Here is a 17,528-nt window from a genome sequence, read left to right on the forward strand (position 1 = left end):
AAGGGAGAGCAAGAAAGAGTAGGAACAAGGAAGAACCTTTTGGCTATGGCTTTGAAGTCACTGGCAGCCAGAAAACAAATTTGAACAGTAAATGAGGGATTCAAGTGGATGGAAGCAGGGATAAAGGCTACCCTGGGGTGACCCTAATAGCACCCTAAGGGTAATGCAACAAACCAGACTAAGGAAGAGAAAGCCAGAGTTGCTACAACACACAATAAATGACAGGAGGGGAAGGGATAGTCTGGATGAAGACACAGATCTTGCTCAAGCCTCAAAGCTGAAAAGCATGGTTAACACAATAGAGTTTAGAAACTGGACTGGAAAAATCTCTAGTTTGCATAAAAGTTGAGTTGCTATTTAATAGGAAAAAATGTAAGTTACTGAATTTAGATTTTAACAAAACTACATCAAAGGAGATTCTAATCACTCGACATTCATAGTCAGAAAGTATGTGAAAGGAACATTGTGTCCAGTATTTTCTATGAGGGAGGAATCTGGGCAGAGTAGATATTCACTGGAGGGTGACTTGGAAGGTCTCAAAACAATGTCAGAAATATTTTAAAGATCTTAAGATGTTTAGTCCAGTGAAAAGAAAGAAAGTTGTAACAAGTTTATAAATATTTTCACAGATTTAAAAGAAAAACATATGGGTGATAGAGCAGACCCAATGTTATTTTGATGAAAAGAACCAGAACCAAGAGGTGGAAGCTAAAGGGAGATAAAGAGTTCAACTCACAATGTGTATTGTCATGCCATTTAGGGCAGTCTCACAATGTACCAGGATGCCTTGATAAATAATTAGTTCCCTGTTATTCTATTATTCAGTCATTTTAAAATCTCTTTTTTAGGGGAAGAAAAAGAGGTAGGGAGTTTAAAAAAAAAAGTATACTAAAATTCACTGTTGAAGGAGTATAAATAAACCCTCTATATCTTTTCTCTTTCTAAAAATATTAATGTAATGTAACGTTCAATGATAGAATGATGCAGACAAATCTTTTTTAAGGTAAAGGAACCAAAAATAGTCCATCTCTTCTAAAAGCTACAAAATAGTTTTCAAAGGCTATTTTTGATGGAAATTTGTGAAGGAGAAAACCTGAAAAGATGCTTGGAATGCACCACATCTCTCACCTACCTTGTCTTTCTTATCTTGTCGAGCATAAGGAAAACATGGGATCACTGCAGTCACCCGGGATGATGATGCAATTTTGCAAGCATTGATCATAATGAGAAGTTCCATCAAGTTATCATTGATTTCTCCACAGCCACTCTGGATGATGTAGACATCTTCTCCCCTCACACTTTCACCAATTTCTACACTAAAAGGAAAGATGAATGTTATTTTATTACTAATAATTTTTGAGAGCAGAGATTCATCAAATGGTGTTATTAATAAAAAAGTATAAGATTAGGAAGGAATTTATGACCAGAGGAGAATTAGAGATCATTATTGATCACAAAATAGAAGATTTTGATTACATCAAACTAAAAAGTTTCTGTACAAACAATACTAATGCAAACAAGATTAGAAGGGAAGTAACAAATTGGGAAAATATTTTTAAAAGTAAAGGTTCTGACAAAGATCTCATTTCCAAAATATATAGAGAACTGACCCTGATTTATAGGAAACCAAACCATTCTCCAATTGATAAATGGTCAAGGGATATGAACAGACAATCTCAGATGATGAAATTGAAACTATTTCCACTCATATGAGTGTTCCAAATCACTACTGATCAGAGAAATGCAAATTAAGACAACTCTGAGATACCACTACACAACTGTCAAATTGGCTAAGATGACAGGAACAAATAATGATGAATGTTGGAGAGGATGTGGGAAAACTGGGACACTGATACATTGTTGGTGGAGTTGTGAAAGAATCCAGCCATTCTGGAGAGCAATTTGGAACTATGCCCAAAAAGTTGTCAAACTGTGCATACCCTTTGACCCAGCATTGCTGTTATTGGGATTATATCCCAAAGAAATACTAAAGAGTGGAAAGGGACCTGTATGTGCCAAAATGTTTGTGGCAGCTCTTTTTGTTGTAGCTAGAAACTGGAAGTTGAATGGATGTCCATCAACTGGAGAATGGTTGGGTAAATTATGGTATATGAAGGTTATGGAATATTATTGCTCTGTAAGAAATGACCAGCAGGAGGAATACAGAGAGGCTTAGAGAGACTTAAATCAACTGTTGCTGAGTGAAATGAGCAGAACCAGAAGATCACTATACACTTCAACAACAATACTGTATGAGGATGTATTCTGATGGAAGTGGAAATCTTCAACATAAAGAAGATCCAACTCACGTCCAGTTGATCAATGATGGACAGAAATAACTACACCCAGAGAAGGAACACTGGGAAGCGAATGTAAATTGTTAGCACTACTGTCTATCTACCCAGGTTACTTATACCTTCGGAAGCTAATAATTAATGTGCAACAAGAAAATGGTATTTACACACATATATTGTATCTAGGTTATATTGTAACACATGTAAAATGTATGGGATTACTTGCCATCGGGGGGAGGGAGTGGAGGGAGGGAGGGGATAATTTGGAAAAATGAATAAAAAAAAGAAAAAAAATTTTTTAAAAAAGTATAAGATTAAGGACAAATGAAGCCATTCTCCAATTGATAAATGTTCAAAGGATATGAACAATTTTCAGATGATGAAATTGAAACTATTTCCACTCATATGAAAGAGTGTTCCAAATCACTATTGATCAGAAAAATGCAAATGAAGACAACTCAATACCACTATACACCTGTTAGATTGGCTAAGATGACAGGAACAAATAATGATGAATGTTGGAGGAGATGTGGGAAAACTGGGACATTGATGCATTGTTGGTGGAGTTGTGAAAGAATCCAACCATTCTGGACAGCAATCTGGAATTATGCCCAAAAAGTTATCAAACTATGCATACCCTTTGATCCAGCAGTGCTACCCAGCAGTGCTACTACTGGGCTTATATCCCAAGGAAATACTAAAGAAGGGAAAGGGACCTGTATGTGCCAAAATGTTTGTGGCAGCCCTTTTTCTAGTGGCTAGAAACTGGAAAATGAATGGATGCCCATCAATTGGAGAATGGTTGGGTAAATTGTGGTATATGAATGTTATGGAATATTATTGTTCTGTAAGAAATGACCAACAGGATGAATACAGAGAGGCTTGGAGAGACTTATATGAACTGATGGTGAATGAAATGAGCAGAACCAGGAGATCATTATACACTTCAACAACAATACTATATGAGGATGTATTTTGATGGAAATGGATATCTTCAACATAGAGAAGAGCTAATCCAATTCCAATTGATCAATGATGGACAGAATCATTATAAAATTATTAAAAAAAAAAAAAAAAAGAGAGAGAGAGAGAAAGAGAAGATCTAATCTAGTTCCAATTGATCAATGATGGACAGAATCAGCTACACCCAGAGAAGGAACACTGGGAAATGAGTGTAAACTGTTTGCATTTTTTGTTTTTCTTCCCAGGTTATTTTTATCTTCCGAATCCAATTCTTCCTTTGCAACAACAATAACAAAAAAATTAGGTTCTGCACATATATATTGTGTCTAGGATATACTACAACATACTTAATATGTATGGGAATGCCTGCCATCTAGGGGAGGGGGTGGAGGGAAGGAGGGGAAAAAACTAGGAACAGAAGGGAATACAAGGGATAAGGTTGTAAAAAATTACCTATGCATATGTACTGTCAAAAAATGCTATAATTATAAAATTAATTTGAAAAAAATTTAAAAAAAAAATTAAGGACAAATGAAATTCATCACATGTGGTTTCAGAGTAAGCAACCAAAAACTTAGATCCTTATAAATATGAATTTTCTCCTAATCATAAAGTTAATATTATTGTTTGTTTACATTACATACATGGATCAGTACACATGGATCAGTCAAAAGCCTGGAAATTGAGAAGACCTCGGTTCAAATTTTACCTCATTCACACTAGTTATGTGACTTAGACAAATCACTTAACTGCTCTGAACCCTAATTATTAAATTATTAAATGTCATCATATCAAGCACTGGGGATACAAAGAAAAGCAAAAGAACTCTAATGGAAAAATGGAAAATAGAACCACTGGTACCTATCTGAGTTGTTCATAGGAACATATGAGATAAGATAGGTAGAGCTCTTGGTGGAACTTAAAGCACTATAATAAATGTAACATTTATACGGTCTAGAAAAGGAAGCCTATTTAAGTTGATTAACCACTGAAACAGCAGTTGTAGCAACTAAGACATCATCTTAGCAATTGACTTCATAACTGAATTGCATACAGTTCTCACTGACAGTCCCAAGCCTTTTCATCTGATATTGTAGCTATCTGCAGTTTATAAAGTGCTTTCTTAACCACTGTCATTAGATCTTTGTGACAACTTCATCCATGATAGGCAAGTCATATATTTAGTATTCTCTGGCTTCCCCCCCCCCCCAAATGAGGAAACTGAGGCTTAGAAGTTAATTAAATTGGGTAAGATGCCTAAACAAATAAACAGAACTAAAAACAGGTCATCTGACTTCTTTTAGTCCACCAGCTATCTCTGATCCAGCACTTTATTATGTTGTTTATTGTTTGAAAACTGGATGACATGATTTCTTCGTAAAAAATGAAATACTCATGAAGAAAATTCATTTGACAAGCATTTTATTAAGCAGGAGCTTTTCTAGGCACGGGGCTGCAAAGATAAATTTATTATTCAGTGTGCCCAACTCTCCATGGTCTATCTTTTTCATTGGGTTTTCTTGGCAAAGACACTTCCATTTTCTTCTCTAGACCATTTTTTGGGGGTAGGGTGCGGAGGTGGGACTACAAAGATAAATAGTGGATTCTTAAGGTTTGTTTGATTAAATAATAGACCAATTATAAAGAGAAAAAGAAATGTAATTAATCTCAAGTATTGCATATTAATGAAATAGGTCATTCATTACCTTCCCAACTCCCTATCTCTGATTTCATTAGTTAAGAGAATTTCAGATGAAAAAGCTCTTACCAAAGCAAATAGAAGGCCAGGGCTGGGTTTAGCCTTAAAGAGTTGCCTAAGGCACTAAAGTTATTAAAAGACTCCACTTGCTCAGGATCACAGCTATACTCAGAAAACTAAGAGTTCCCACAAACTTCCTTAAAACTTTGAACATATTCCAAGCTTTTATGTAAATGAAATGACCAATTAAGAAAAAGATTTATAGTTACATACACTGAATATAAGTTTTTTGCAATTAGTATAATAACCGAAACCTATGGGTACCTGTATAGCATAAAGCAAAACAATATGCATGTATTTCTACTAGATGCACCATCTTTTTGCATCCAAAGACCTAATTTTAGTTCCTCTGAGAATACATTACCTTGTTTATTGGTTCTGGGGTGTAGGAAATTTAGACATCTTGGGGACATAAAGACCCTCTAACTAACTACACTGAGATTTCCCAAATCAATCAATCAATATTGTAATCCCTAGCTTATTTATAAGAACAACAATATCACTAATTCAAGGAAGAAAAGACATTATTATCATGATCATCAAGACCACTTCTTGATTAAAACAAAAACAAAAACAAAAACAAACCACAACCAAATACAAATCAGTCACACATAGAATCTAACTTTTGATTAAAAGTTATAGTGAAAAGTGACATATGACCTTGAGTGCTGTTCAAAGAATGGGCTTCAATTTCCTCACGTGTAAAAAAAAAAAAGAAGGGGATGGACCAATGGGCTACTAATATCCTTTCTCATGTTAGGGCTACATGTCCATGATGATAATTCTGTGTACCTAAGAAAAATTTCACCTTTATGAGTTTAGCAGGATTCCAATAATCTTTATGACCGCTAATAACTTATTAAGTTCCTACTATGTGCCTGGCACTGTTGCTAAAAAACGAGATAAAAGATTCACAAAAGGTAGTCTCTGCCTGAGTCACAATCTAATTTAGATTATGTTACAAAATGTTAACTATGGCAGCCCTACCCAGGCTAACTACTCAAACGTTCTTACAGCGACCATAAGATATCTACAATATTGGTCAGCTCCTTTCAGATATGATTAATTGAAGAAGGAAGACACAGATGTCACAAACTTGTAGAGATAATCTGTTTGGCAGAACTAGAATCCAAAGCATTTTTTTGAATATTGTACTGATGGGACAAATCATATCAGGAGTAAATATAAAGCCCTAATGGAGCCCAGAAAAGAACAATCTTGAAAGTCAGTTCATTCAATTAAAAAAGTATTATTTATTACATGTCTAGGAGTTATTAAATATTAATGTTAGGTATTATTTATTAGGTGCCTTAAGATGCTTATATACAACTGTAATGTGAAATATCTGAGAATTTTAGGCAAATGTGAAAAAAATTCAGCAGTTCTTAAAACTTTTTGTCTCAGGACCCCTTTAGACTTTCTTTCCATACCATTATATATACTAATAGCAAACATTTATAAAAGCTTGGCAAATGTTAAAACAGTTTACATATTTCATCTCATTTGATCCTCCCAACTGAAGTTGTATCACCGGTAATAGATAATATTAATGTTATTTATTAATTTAGATAATATCTATTATATGATAATAATAATATAGAAATTGAGGCTCAGATAAATGAAGTCTTGGTCAAGTGTTCAGAGATAGGGTTTGAATCAAGGTCTTTCAAACTAATTGCCATAAAAGCATCTTCTGAAGGAAATGGTTACCGGGGGTGAGAGAGATTAGAAGACAGGGACTGTCCTAATGAGCATAAGCTATAGGAAGGGAGATTTCAAGATTTCAAGGAGGCAGGAATGCCAATTGTATTTCGGCTGCTAACCACCCAGTTAGATCACAGATCCAGGGTGAACTAAGAAGAAGACGACATGTGCCCGGTGGTGGCATTGCAGGGGTAGGTCCCAGGCTGTGCAGTGAACAAGAAATAAGTGAGAAGCAAGCAGCAGCTGGGTGGCATCAACCCCATAGGAGCGAAGCCGGGGGCTTAGTTCCAATATCTAGCCCATTCTGGAGATTGTAGAACAATAACCAGGACTCCCAGAAGAAAGCAAAGTCTAGAGGTCTGTCACTATGAGATATCAAAAAAAAATTTTTGGTTTTTTTTTGGGGGGTGAGGAGCCCCACTGTATTGATGGTGGCTAAGTTCAGTAGTTAAGTTAAGAACTTGAATGAATGGAGGGAAAAGTGCAGCAATCACACTTAACCTGAAGTAGACCACTGTGGAAGCACTCAAAGCTTTGAAGATCATCAGAGTGAGGAATCCCTGACATGCTGGGATAATAACACTTAAAACCCCAAAGAAAGGAGCAGAAGGACTAGTCCAGACAAGGAAGAATAAACTAACAATCAACCAAAAACCCCACCAAAAACCGGAGACAGAGATACTTAAGACACAAACCTAAGAGAAGAAAATGGCTTCAATAATACCTACAAGCAAAACCTCAAAGGGGAGAAAACACTTTTGAAGGGGGGGGGGGGGGGGACAAACAGCTGGGCATAAATTAAAACTAGAATTTCAGGGAGATAAAGCAAGATTTTTTTTTTAAAGAGTTAAAAAATGTTTTTATAAATGCAGTGAGAAAAAATTTGGAAATGGAAGAACTGGAAAGGGAATTAACAGCTGGCACAAGAAGTACAAAACCTAGCCCAAGCATGAAACTCCCTAGTAATTAGAATGGACCAAATAAAAGCTGATACTTCCTAAAACAATAAGAAATATTAACATAAAGTCAAAATCCTGAAACTTTAGGTGAGAATCTGAAGTATCTCAGAGTGACAAAAAGTGATATGGAAAATAATTCTGCAAGAAAATGTAAGGATCACTGGACTACCTGAAAATCACTACCAAATAAAAAGGCTTAGACATTCTTTTCAAGAAATCACAAAAATGCTCAGATCAGTTATATCCCGAGAACAATAAATCCAGTTACTTCTTGAAAAAGACTACCAAATAAAAATTCTCAGCAGTATGAAAACCAAACCCCAGAATCTCCAGGTCAGAGAAAGAATCCTACAAGAAGCTAGAAAGAATTCAGGTACTGGGTAACCATAATAAAGATCATATGTGATTTAGCAGCAACAACTAAAAAGGAATAGAGAACTTGGAAAATAATATTCTAGAAAGCAAAGGATATATGCTCACAACCAATAACTTAACCAGACAAAAACCAGTGTAATCTTATAGGGAAAAATATGTACCTTACAGTTTTGTGATAGAATACTACTGTGCTACAAGAATGGATGGAGGGAATAGTTTCAGAGAAAAAGTTTTATGTAAAATATATGGAATCGAAAAGGAAAATGTATACAAAGACAACAAATACTGTAAAGTAAAACAAACCTTGAAAAAAAACTTAGAATCTCTGACCAATCTCCATTCCAGAAGGTTATGCTATGAAATAAGTGAAGCCTCAGAATGCAAAATAAGATGGTTTTGGGGAGGGAGGGGGGAGATGTAGCCAACCTGGAAATTTCTTTTGCTAGACAATACGTTTGCATAAGGGATTTTGTTTTTCTTTGTTTTTCAATGGGGCAAGGGAACAATTTTGAGGGCAAATGCTCTCACCTAGTGGAGATTCTTGAAAGGCTTCAGAAACAAAGAGGTGCTTGAGCTAAGTCTTGAAATGAAGAAGAGTATGTCACAGATGGAAAATGGAGCAAAAGCAATAAAGTGAAGTAAAGAATGTCTTTAAATCTCAACACTGTTGCTGTAAGCATCAAGATGCTTCAAATTGTAAACTATTATCTAAAATTTAAGGCCAATATTTTTCTTCACATTTTTTTTTTCAAATTCAATTTCTTTCACAGGACTTTGAATATCAGTTTTAAATATGTATGGGGACGTGTACATTACAAATTCTAAATGAGAAAGAAATTTTTTGATAATTCAGGAAAAAACCACCCTTTGATCCAGCAATATTACTGCCAACAAACTGATCTTCCCCCCAGAAATTACTTACTCTACTTTTTATTCATTTCTATGTACATGTAGATAATATATTCCTCCCTTTCCCCCCAAAAAAAGACAACGGAAGATAATTATTTTCATCCCTGGATCCTCAGCACCTGGTAAAGTACCGTGTATTTAATACATAAATGCTCATTGAACTGAACTGACTTTGTGACTGGAAGGCTGCCCCACTTTGTGTTTACTAAGTCAAACCAAATGAACAGGGACTATTTGTTTTAATTATGAAGTACATTTAAACTCTTAAATAAAATCTTAAGTAAAAAAACTAAAAAATTAGTCTAGTCTAATGCTTACCCCCTTCAAACCAATGTTACATTTAAATTGTATTCTACCTTGAATGATTTATCTGAAAAAGCAAACCCTTTAGAGAAGCATAATTAATTATACAACTCCATTACCTTTTCTGGCTCAAGACAAAAGCTACCATAAGTTGCTAGGCATTTTGAGAGTGCTCATTTTATGAGTCAAGACTGCAGAAGAGTTAGGCAGTTAAGCTGGTAAGGGATACTACTTTCAATTGGAATATAAGCCACAAGAGGGAAGAAATGAGAAAGTGGGTGGCTGGAGGAAACATGTGCAAAGAATAATTGGAGATAGACAGCTTGGATAGTTATCTTCCACCTTGTATTCTTTTTGTGGAGATCTACTATGTACTTATCAAGACAGATTAACATTTGAGTGGGGCAAGACTTGTTAACAAAGGTTACACAGGGAACCATGGAAGGATAGGGAAGAGTGAAAAAAGGACATCAGAGTATAGGACTAGAAAAGTTCAAAAAGTTCAAGGTGTGGGAATGAGGGGAAAGAGGGCTGGCAGCTCAGGTGAAGAACAGTTTCAAACTGAACTCCTCCAGTTATTCAGAGAACCAAGTTTTAAAAAAATTCATTTTGCTATTTTTAATGACCTGGGAAAGACTGGACTTCTGTTTCAAAGCCTATAAGGCTGAGTTTTATTATTCAGTGGATACCAATATTACAACTTGTTTCTTCTAACACCAAAAAGAAAAAAAAAAAAGTCAATAAGCTGTTATAAGGATTCTGATTTTCTTTTTCTTTTTTGCTGAGATGACTGGGGTTAAGTGACTTGCCCAGGGTCACACATCGACGAAGTAAAGTATCTGAGACCATGTTTGAACTCAAGTCCTGCTGATTTCAGGGCTAGTGCTCTTTCTAGCACTGAGCCATCTAGCTGCTCTGGTTTTTCCTTTTTCAACAGGAGTCAGAGGAGGTGGGAAGGAAAGAAAATAAGCACAATCAGAAAAACTGTTCAGAGTGGCTGTACAATATCATTAATGCATTATAATCAAATTTCACTTCAATGCAACTATGTTGTAGTCTTATTGGGCAATCACTCAAAGTACAAATGGATCATTTCCAAAATTATAATAGCAACCTGTAGAAGGTCTCCATGGGGATTGCATTTTACTTATATGGGTAGATGTTATTGGGTACTGAGAGGCAAACAGAATGTAAACTCCTTGAGGACGGGGACTATTCTGTTTGCAGAGAGGCATTAATATGGGCTACAATTGCCCATGGCCAGTGTACAGCTGAAGTGGACCTTGAACCCAGGCAATTCTCAAAGTTCATTAATGATGCTTCTTGAGTGATTTGAAATTTCTTTACAATCTGGACTTGAGGACACATCTAGGTTCCTTCCAACAGCTGTTTGTTCCTCTATGATATATTTTACCAGGAAGGTGAATGCCTTGCCTGGGTAGGACAACCTGCTTTCAATAGGATGGTATATTTAGAGCTGGCAAGTATCCTTAAGAATTCTCTTATTACAGTGGCTTCAGAAAGATTGTGTGCAAGATAAGAGTTTGAACTTAAGGCCTTCAATTCTTTAGTTAGGCATAACTTAAAGAGTCTTATCAACTCTCACCCAGCCTGTCCCTTCCATTTTTGACATATACCAAGGGGTTTAAGGCTGAAGGAAGTAAAGACCCTATAAATGAAGTTACCTTTTATACTTTGGGCCAGATAGTCCCTTGGGAGACACCTTTATCTCTCAAAGGCTGGGGGCGGGGGGAGAAGGAAGGAAAGGGATAGAAAACAGTAAAACAAATCAGTCAACAAGCAAAAGGCACTGGGAGTTCTGAGGACATAAAGGCTTGCTTGAGCTCAAGAAGTTCACATTCTAATGGGGGAGAGATAACATGAAAACAACATGAAAACCACAGTACACACAGATTAGAGGATTTTCAATGCCAAACAGGACTTTACATTTGGTTCTGGAACAGGGAACTACTAGAGCTCATTTAATGGGATTAGTGATTTGGGGTGGCAAGAATATGGTCATCTTGGCAACTGAACGAAGGATGCTTTGGATTGGGAAGAGACTTGAAGAGGAAAGACCAACTAGAAGGCTCCTGCAAAAGTCTGCATGATAAGTAATGATGGCCTATACTAGAGTTTTATAAGTGTAGAAAATGGGACATATATGAAATATGTCACAAAGGTAGAAATGACAATATTTTACAAAAACTCGGATGTGTGGAGTGACCTGGGCTTGAATCAAACATGAGGGATGGGGCCTTGACAATAACAGACAAAGCAGGAAGAAGGAAGGGTGATGGGTTAGGGTGATGGGAACCTGGAAATCAGGCAATAAGATCATAACTGGATAAAAAAAATATAAGGATTGTCAAAAGAGATGAAAATTAAACCCAGGGCAGCTGATAAAATCACCAAGCAAGATAGTACACTTTAATAAGAGAAGGCCCAAGATGGAGACTTAGAGGTCACTCAAGGCATGATATTAATCAGTAGGGATCAGACTGAATCAGAAGAAAGCAAAGTCATAGAAATTTAGAATTTATTTGGGAGAAGGTGATGGACAGTGTTATTTTGGAAATATTTGTAAACTTATAAAGCACCTGGCAAACCTCAAAACACTATAAATGGTAGTTATTCTTGGACTTGGGATATTCATTAAACCACTTGTAAGATAGTTAAAAGTAAAGTATATATCTATTTATACATAACTATATCTAGCGCTTTCTCTCTCTCTCTACATATGGAGAGAGAGAGAGAGAGAGAGAGCACTAGATATATACACACACACAGATAAACACATACATAGAAACAGAGAGAGAAGGGGAGAGGAGAAAGGGAGAGAAAGAGGGAGTGACAGGAGGAGAGACGGAGAGACAGAGACAGAGACAGAGAGAGATGTACTTAAACACATCCTTTGACCAGGAAAACCACTACTAGGTCTATACTCCAGAGACCAAAGAAAGAGAAACAGAATTGACATATACAAAAAAATTTACTGCAGTTTTCTGGAATGCTAAAGAAACTAAAGAAATGCTCATCAAATGGGGAATGGCTGAACAAATGATTATATATGAATGTCCCAAGAAATCAAGACATATTCTGCCCTAATGGTTTCAGAGAAACCTAAAAAAAAATTAAAGTGTAGTGAAGCCCTATGTGAAGGAGAACAAGAAGTACAATTTATACAATAAGAACTGGCAAGATAAACCCGATTTGGCTGATCCCATGCTTGGAATACTTTATCTTTGTCTCCTGACTTAAATGCAGTAATTTTTCTTTTTTTTAAAGTGTCCATTAAAATGCAACCTTCTGCAAGAAGCCTTTCCCAGGTCTAAGATTACCTACAAGTTATTCTGTACCGGGGGTGGGGGTCTCAAACTGCTTAAAATTGTATTAAGACTTTGTGGAAGGCACTGTAGTTTGTTTGGTCTCCCACAGTAAACTGAACTCAGGCGGGGTTGGATCAGAGATAAGAGAATCACAAGAATCAGGGAGGATCCAGTAAAGAGGTCATCAAAGGGGTCAAAAAGTGCCCAGATGACGGGGGAGGGGCAGTTTCAGGCTTCCAGGTACCCCAGGCCTTTTTTGCATTCCAGGACCCAGAACATAAAGCACACTTTTTAGGGCTTAATAAATGCTGCATAATTTAATGACTCTGCTCAAGGTCAAATCCCTGAGGTCCCACCAACTACCACTTCTCACTGAGACTTCTCTTTTCGTAATTTAAGATTTACAATATTGGCCCCGGACAGGGTGGGAATTTGCTAAACTCGGACATCCTGGTTACAAAGTTTTTGTTTTTTTTCTCTATCCCTCCTCTTGTTGGGGGAGGGAAGAGGAAATAGATTCGGGGGTAGTTTTAAGATGCCAACGATTCTATGGCCGACAAGAGCAGAGACGTGGGACGTCGAAGATCCTTTTCCGCACCCGCAGCCCTCCACTCTGCCAAACAAGGGAGCGCTTCCGGGTTTGGGAGCTAAACTCTACAAAAGGCTTTCGGGAAACTCAAGCGAAAGGATTGTTTACAGTCGAGGGGACGACGTTCGGAGCCCAACCAGGCCACGTCTCGGGACGTCTCGGGAAGCTTGCGAACAGCTCCCACTTCCATCCCCCCCCCACGAAGCCCCCGAGTAAGCGGCGCGCGGACGACGAGGGCCTAGGCTCGACCCTGGCTACTAGGGAGGGGGAAGAGGTGAGGGAGGGAACGTCACATGCACCACTTCTAGCCTTCCGTAGAAGAGGCGGCAATGGCTCCGCCCCCCGGAAGGCGGCTCCTCCAACCGAGGCTGGAGGGAGGGATTTCCGCGACAGCCCGGGCCGCAGGACTGGGGGCACGCTGCGTCTCTTCCCGCTCCGAGGCTCCCGCGCATCCTGGGCCTCTCCAAGGCCTCACGAGGGGAGAACTCCCGCCTACTCCCCTCCCTCCTCCTCTTCTGCATCTTTGCGAGTGGGAACATGCGGGACCCCCTTCCCCCCGGCCCCGGTTCCCTCCTCCACATAGCTCGCGCCGACACACCATGGGCTGAGCGTCCTCAGCATCCGCCGGGCCCGCGTGGTGCCTCCCCCCTCCCGCTCGCTCTCACCTGGTCTCCTGGTTACTGAATTTCTTGGTGACCACCTTGCCCAACTCCAGCCCCAGTCTGTCTGCCACTTTCTGAGACAGGTCCTGGTGCGAGCTGCCGCTGAACAGCACGATGTTGGGCATGGCGGGCGCGGGGCACTGGACGGCGGCGGTGGTGGCGACAGCGGCGTCTGCTTCTGCTGGTGGCGGGAGCCAGAGCGGGAGGAGGCGGGAGACGGAGTCTGCAGGGGCGGGGCCGGGGCCCGGCTCCGCCTCGGCCACTGAGGAGAGGAAATGGTCCCGCAGCCGCCTCCGGGGGAGGTGCCTGGACCCGCCCCCTTCCCGCAACCTCCCCTCTACCCGTCCTTAGGGGGCGGGGCCAGATATGAGCTCCGCCCGTGGGCGGGGCATCGCCACTTCGTATCGTATCGTAGAAGATATTTAAATATACTGGGGGAAGGGCAGACCCTCAACCCCTTTCCTCTTCTAGCCCCGCCCTCGAGTGGTGGTTTAGTTTTTATAGGCCAGGAAGGTTTCTGAAAGAACGACTAATCCTGGTCGTTTCTGCTGGCGTTTTATCCCACGTGTTTTAATTTATGTAACTTTTCCCTAAAGTGATCCAAAGGACTAATCGTTTTACGCATTCGTTAAACCGCCAAAGGCAAACCTTTGGAAATGGAAACTGTATCTTTACCCAGAAAATTCTAAATGGGATTATGGGGACTCACTTAGACTGAAACCACTCCATAACGTATACTAAACAAGCTGGGGAACTGAAATTAAGGACAGAATAAATCGATAAACATTAAAGGCACAAAGAAGTCACGACCCTCCCCTCATCAATAAACTGCACTCTCCGTCACTTTTCGGGATTAAACATTTAATCCTACGGAGAGGTTCAAAGTCTACCAAGACTTGTGCCTCTTCCTCACCTAAAATAACTCAGCGACCCAGGAATTGACTGCAGGCAGTTTTACCAGCTGTTTCCCAATCTTGTAATTCTCTTCCTCTTCGCCCCTATTTTCCAGTTTCCTTGAAGTCCCTGCTATAATCCCAGCTTCTACAGGAGATTCTGTCTCCTTTCTAGCACCTCCCTTCACTAGATTATTGCCCATTTGCCCTGCTTATAGTTTGATTGTATAAATGTACAACATTTGCATGTTGTCTTCCCCATTGGACTGAGAGCTCCTCGAGGGCAGGAACTCCCAAAGACTAGCAGTGTCCATATATTTAATGTTTAATGACTGACTAGTCCTCAATTTAGCTTCCCTGAGTTGGTCGGTTTCACAGTCAATAAATTGTAAGCGACCACTGTGTGCCATGAATGCACTGTGCTGAGCTCTGGGTATACAGTCCGTGCTCCCTCAGAGATTTCAAAGGGGACTGCAGGGGCACTCAGTGACCTATGCTTTAGGAAAATCATTTTAACAACTGTATGGAGGATGTGTCATTTGTTGTATGACAAAATAGGGAGACCAATTAGAAACCTATGGTAATGGTCCAGGTAAAAGACAATATAATGACAGGTGAAATGCAAACAAGAATTGCTAAGTAATTGGTTATAGGGAATTGGGAAGAATGAGGGCGTACTCCACAGCCGTAGAAAAGGTTCGGAAGCATTTGGGTGCAAAGATAAGGAGTTCTAGTTTTGCTTGGGTTGAATTTGATAACATTATGGGTGTGGCTATTGTTGTTTTCCTTTGTGTTCAAAAAGGACTGGAACCTCTATGAGGTGACTGTTCCATGATTTGCAAGTGAGGTAGGGCTGTGCAGTCACCAGCCTCGCTCTCTGATGGAACTACATGGTTTCTGTGGCAAGATATAGACTAGGACAACTGGAGATGAAAGACTGGATCTCCTGAGAGATCTAGAGAGACATTAGGCTTGTACATGAAGCTCTTTGAATCACCTAGATAGACATCATAGTTAAGCTCATAGTAGCTGATGAAGTCACCAAGTAGAAGAGTGTCCAAAAAGTTCATAATCTTTAGATATACTAGTAGGGAAAGGTATTGTGGAATGATGAAGCAGCAAGGAAAATGAGGAGCTGTCCCACAGGAATGATAGAGTATTATAAAACGCCATAGGGGAGAGAGAGTATGCAGTCAACAAACAATATCAAATACTTGTGATGTCAAAAAGAATGAGGATTGAGGAGAGGCTATTAGACTGGGCAGCTAAGACTTATGAGTACATGATTGCAAGCCATCTTCATGGAATACAAATGATTTAATATGCTAAATTCAGAAGTATCCTGCATATGATAAAATGATAAATCAAATTATAGTCTTCAGTCCTACTGAATCCTTGACTTTTTGTGCAACTATTTTCTCTGAAATTCTTTAATCATAAAACACCTGAGTCCCCCAGACTTAACCCAAGACCCTGGTTATTAGGTCATAGAGCTAGATAGATAGTTAACAATTAAAATAAATTCTGAAAATTTTTAGTATTCTTTTTTAGCTGTTCCTTTTGAGCCTTTTTTTCTTATCCTCACATATATATATGCCTGGGAAGATTTCAATGTTCATTCTTACTTGGAACTGACCTTTTAACTGAACCCACCGTCAGGCTTGAATATAGCATTGGTACCTAAGTAGTTTTAAGATATTTTATTCTAACTTGATCTTCTGAGAAATAAAAGGCTCTCTGATAATAGTACAGCTAGACTGTATAGTACTTTAGGAAAAACAAAATACTTTCCTCACAATAATCCCAAGGTAGAGCTGGCTATGGAAACTGAGAAATAGATTGGTGAAGTTTCTTATGCATTTATACAGTTAGTGATATCTGCAGAATCTTCCTGTCTTAAAGTCTAGCCTTCTAATTTCTGTTATGTTGCCTTTAAAAATTAGTCTCTATAGCAGACATTCTTAATCTTTTTTTGTATAATAGCAGTCTGGTAAAGCTTTGCACCTCTTCTCGGAATGATATTTTTAAAGACATAAAATACATATGATCATAAAAGAAACCAATTTTATTGAAAGATATCTTTGTTATGTATATACATATAAGAGGCAGCTAGGTGAGACAATGGATAGAGTGAATTTTGTGCTCAGGAAACCCTATGTTCAAATCCAGCTTCTGAAACTCTTTAGCTGTGTAATTTTGGACAAGTCACTTAATCTGTTGGTGATCCATTGGAGGAGAAAATAGCAAACCATTCAGTATTTTGCCAAGAAATCTCCATAGACAGAAGCTTATGGGGTCACAGAATCGGAATTAAACAACATGCATAGATATATGACCCATACATGATGATAGATTTTAAAGTTCACTAACTCCAGGTTAAAAATCTGCACCCTAGATGGTTTTTTGGGGGGCAGAGTGAAGTGGGATATGTCTCATCTTCGGGAAGATTCCTCATTTTTTAATCCCCACAGAAATATCCAACCCTTTGTAAAGCATTAGGTTAGAACAATGGAAGCAAATGAAAGAAATGTAAAAATATAGTGGATGCTTTGAAGTAGGCTGAGATACACTTTTCTCCTTTTGTTGGTGAAATTGTTGTGACGATATTTCACCAAACTACTATCAAATGGAAATAGCCGTAGGCCCTGAAGTGCATTTCTGTGCCCCATTATATTCTGAGTCATATAATTTCCTTAAGTTGAATTATAGAATTGACAAGTTAAAGGGACCTCAGAAATCATTCTAGTAAAATCACCACCTGATTCAATAATGTCTCCAATATTCCTGAC

The 17,528-nt window shown here is 38.6% G+C and overlaps 1 protein-coding gene and 1 long non-coding RNA gene across 2 annotated transcripts in view; one reads left to right on the top strand and one right to left on the bottom strand.

The window, feature by feature from the left end:
- PRPS2 (phosphoribosyl pyrophosphate synthetase 2) overlaps positions 1–14,433 on the bottom strand; it is a 34,455-nt gene extending 20,022 nt beyond the window's left edge. Inside the window, exons 1-2 of the mRNA XM_074300001.1 lie at positions 13,850–14,433; positions 1,133–1,316 (exon numbers count right to left, since the gene is read on the bottom strand). Coding sequence (XP_074156102.1) covers positions 1,133–1,316; positions 13,850–13,971 — 306 coding nt within the window. The 5' untranslated portion in view covers positions 13,972–14,433. The remainder of the gene's footprint in view (positions 1–1,132; positions 1,317–13,849) is intronic.
- LOC141561041 (uncharacterized) overlaps positions 13,272–17,528 on the top strand; it is a 38,698-nt gene continuing 34,441 nt past the window's right edge. Inside the window, exon 1 of the long non-coding RNA XR_012487945.1 lies at positions 13,272–13,396. This is a non-coding gene — a long non-coding RNA (uncharacterized LOC141561041). The remainder of the gene's footprint in view (positions 13,397–17,528) is intronic.

Source organism: Sminthopsis crassicaudata, chromosome 3 (assembly GCF_048593235.1).
Source record: "Sminthopsis crassicaudata isolate SCR6 chromosome 3, ASM4859323v1, whole genome shotgun sequence".
Lineage (NCBI taxonomy): Eukaryota > Metazoa > Chordata > Mammalia > Dasyuromorphia > Dasyuridae > Sminthopsis > Sminthopsis crassicaudata.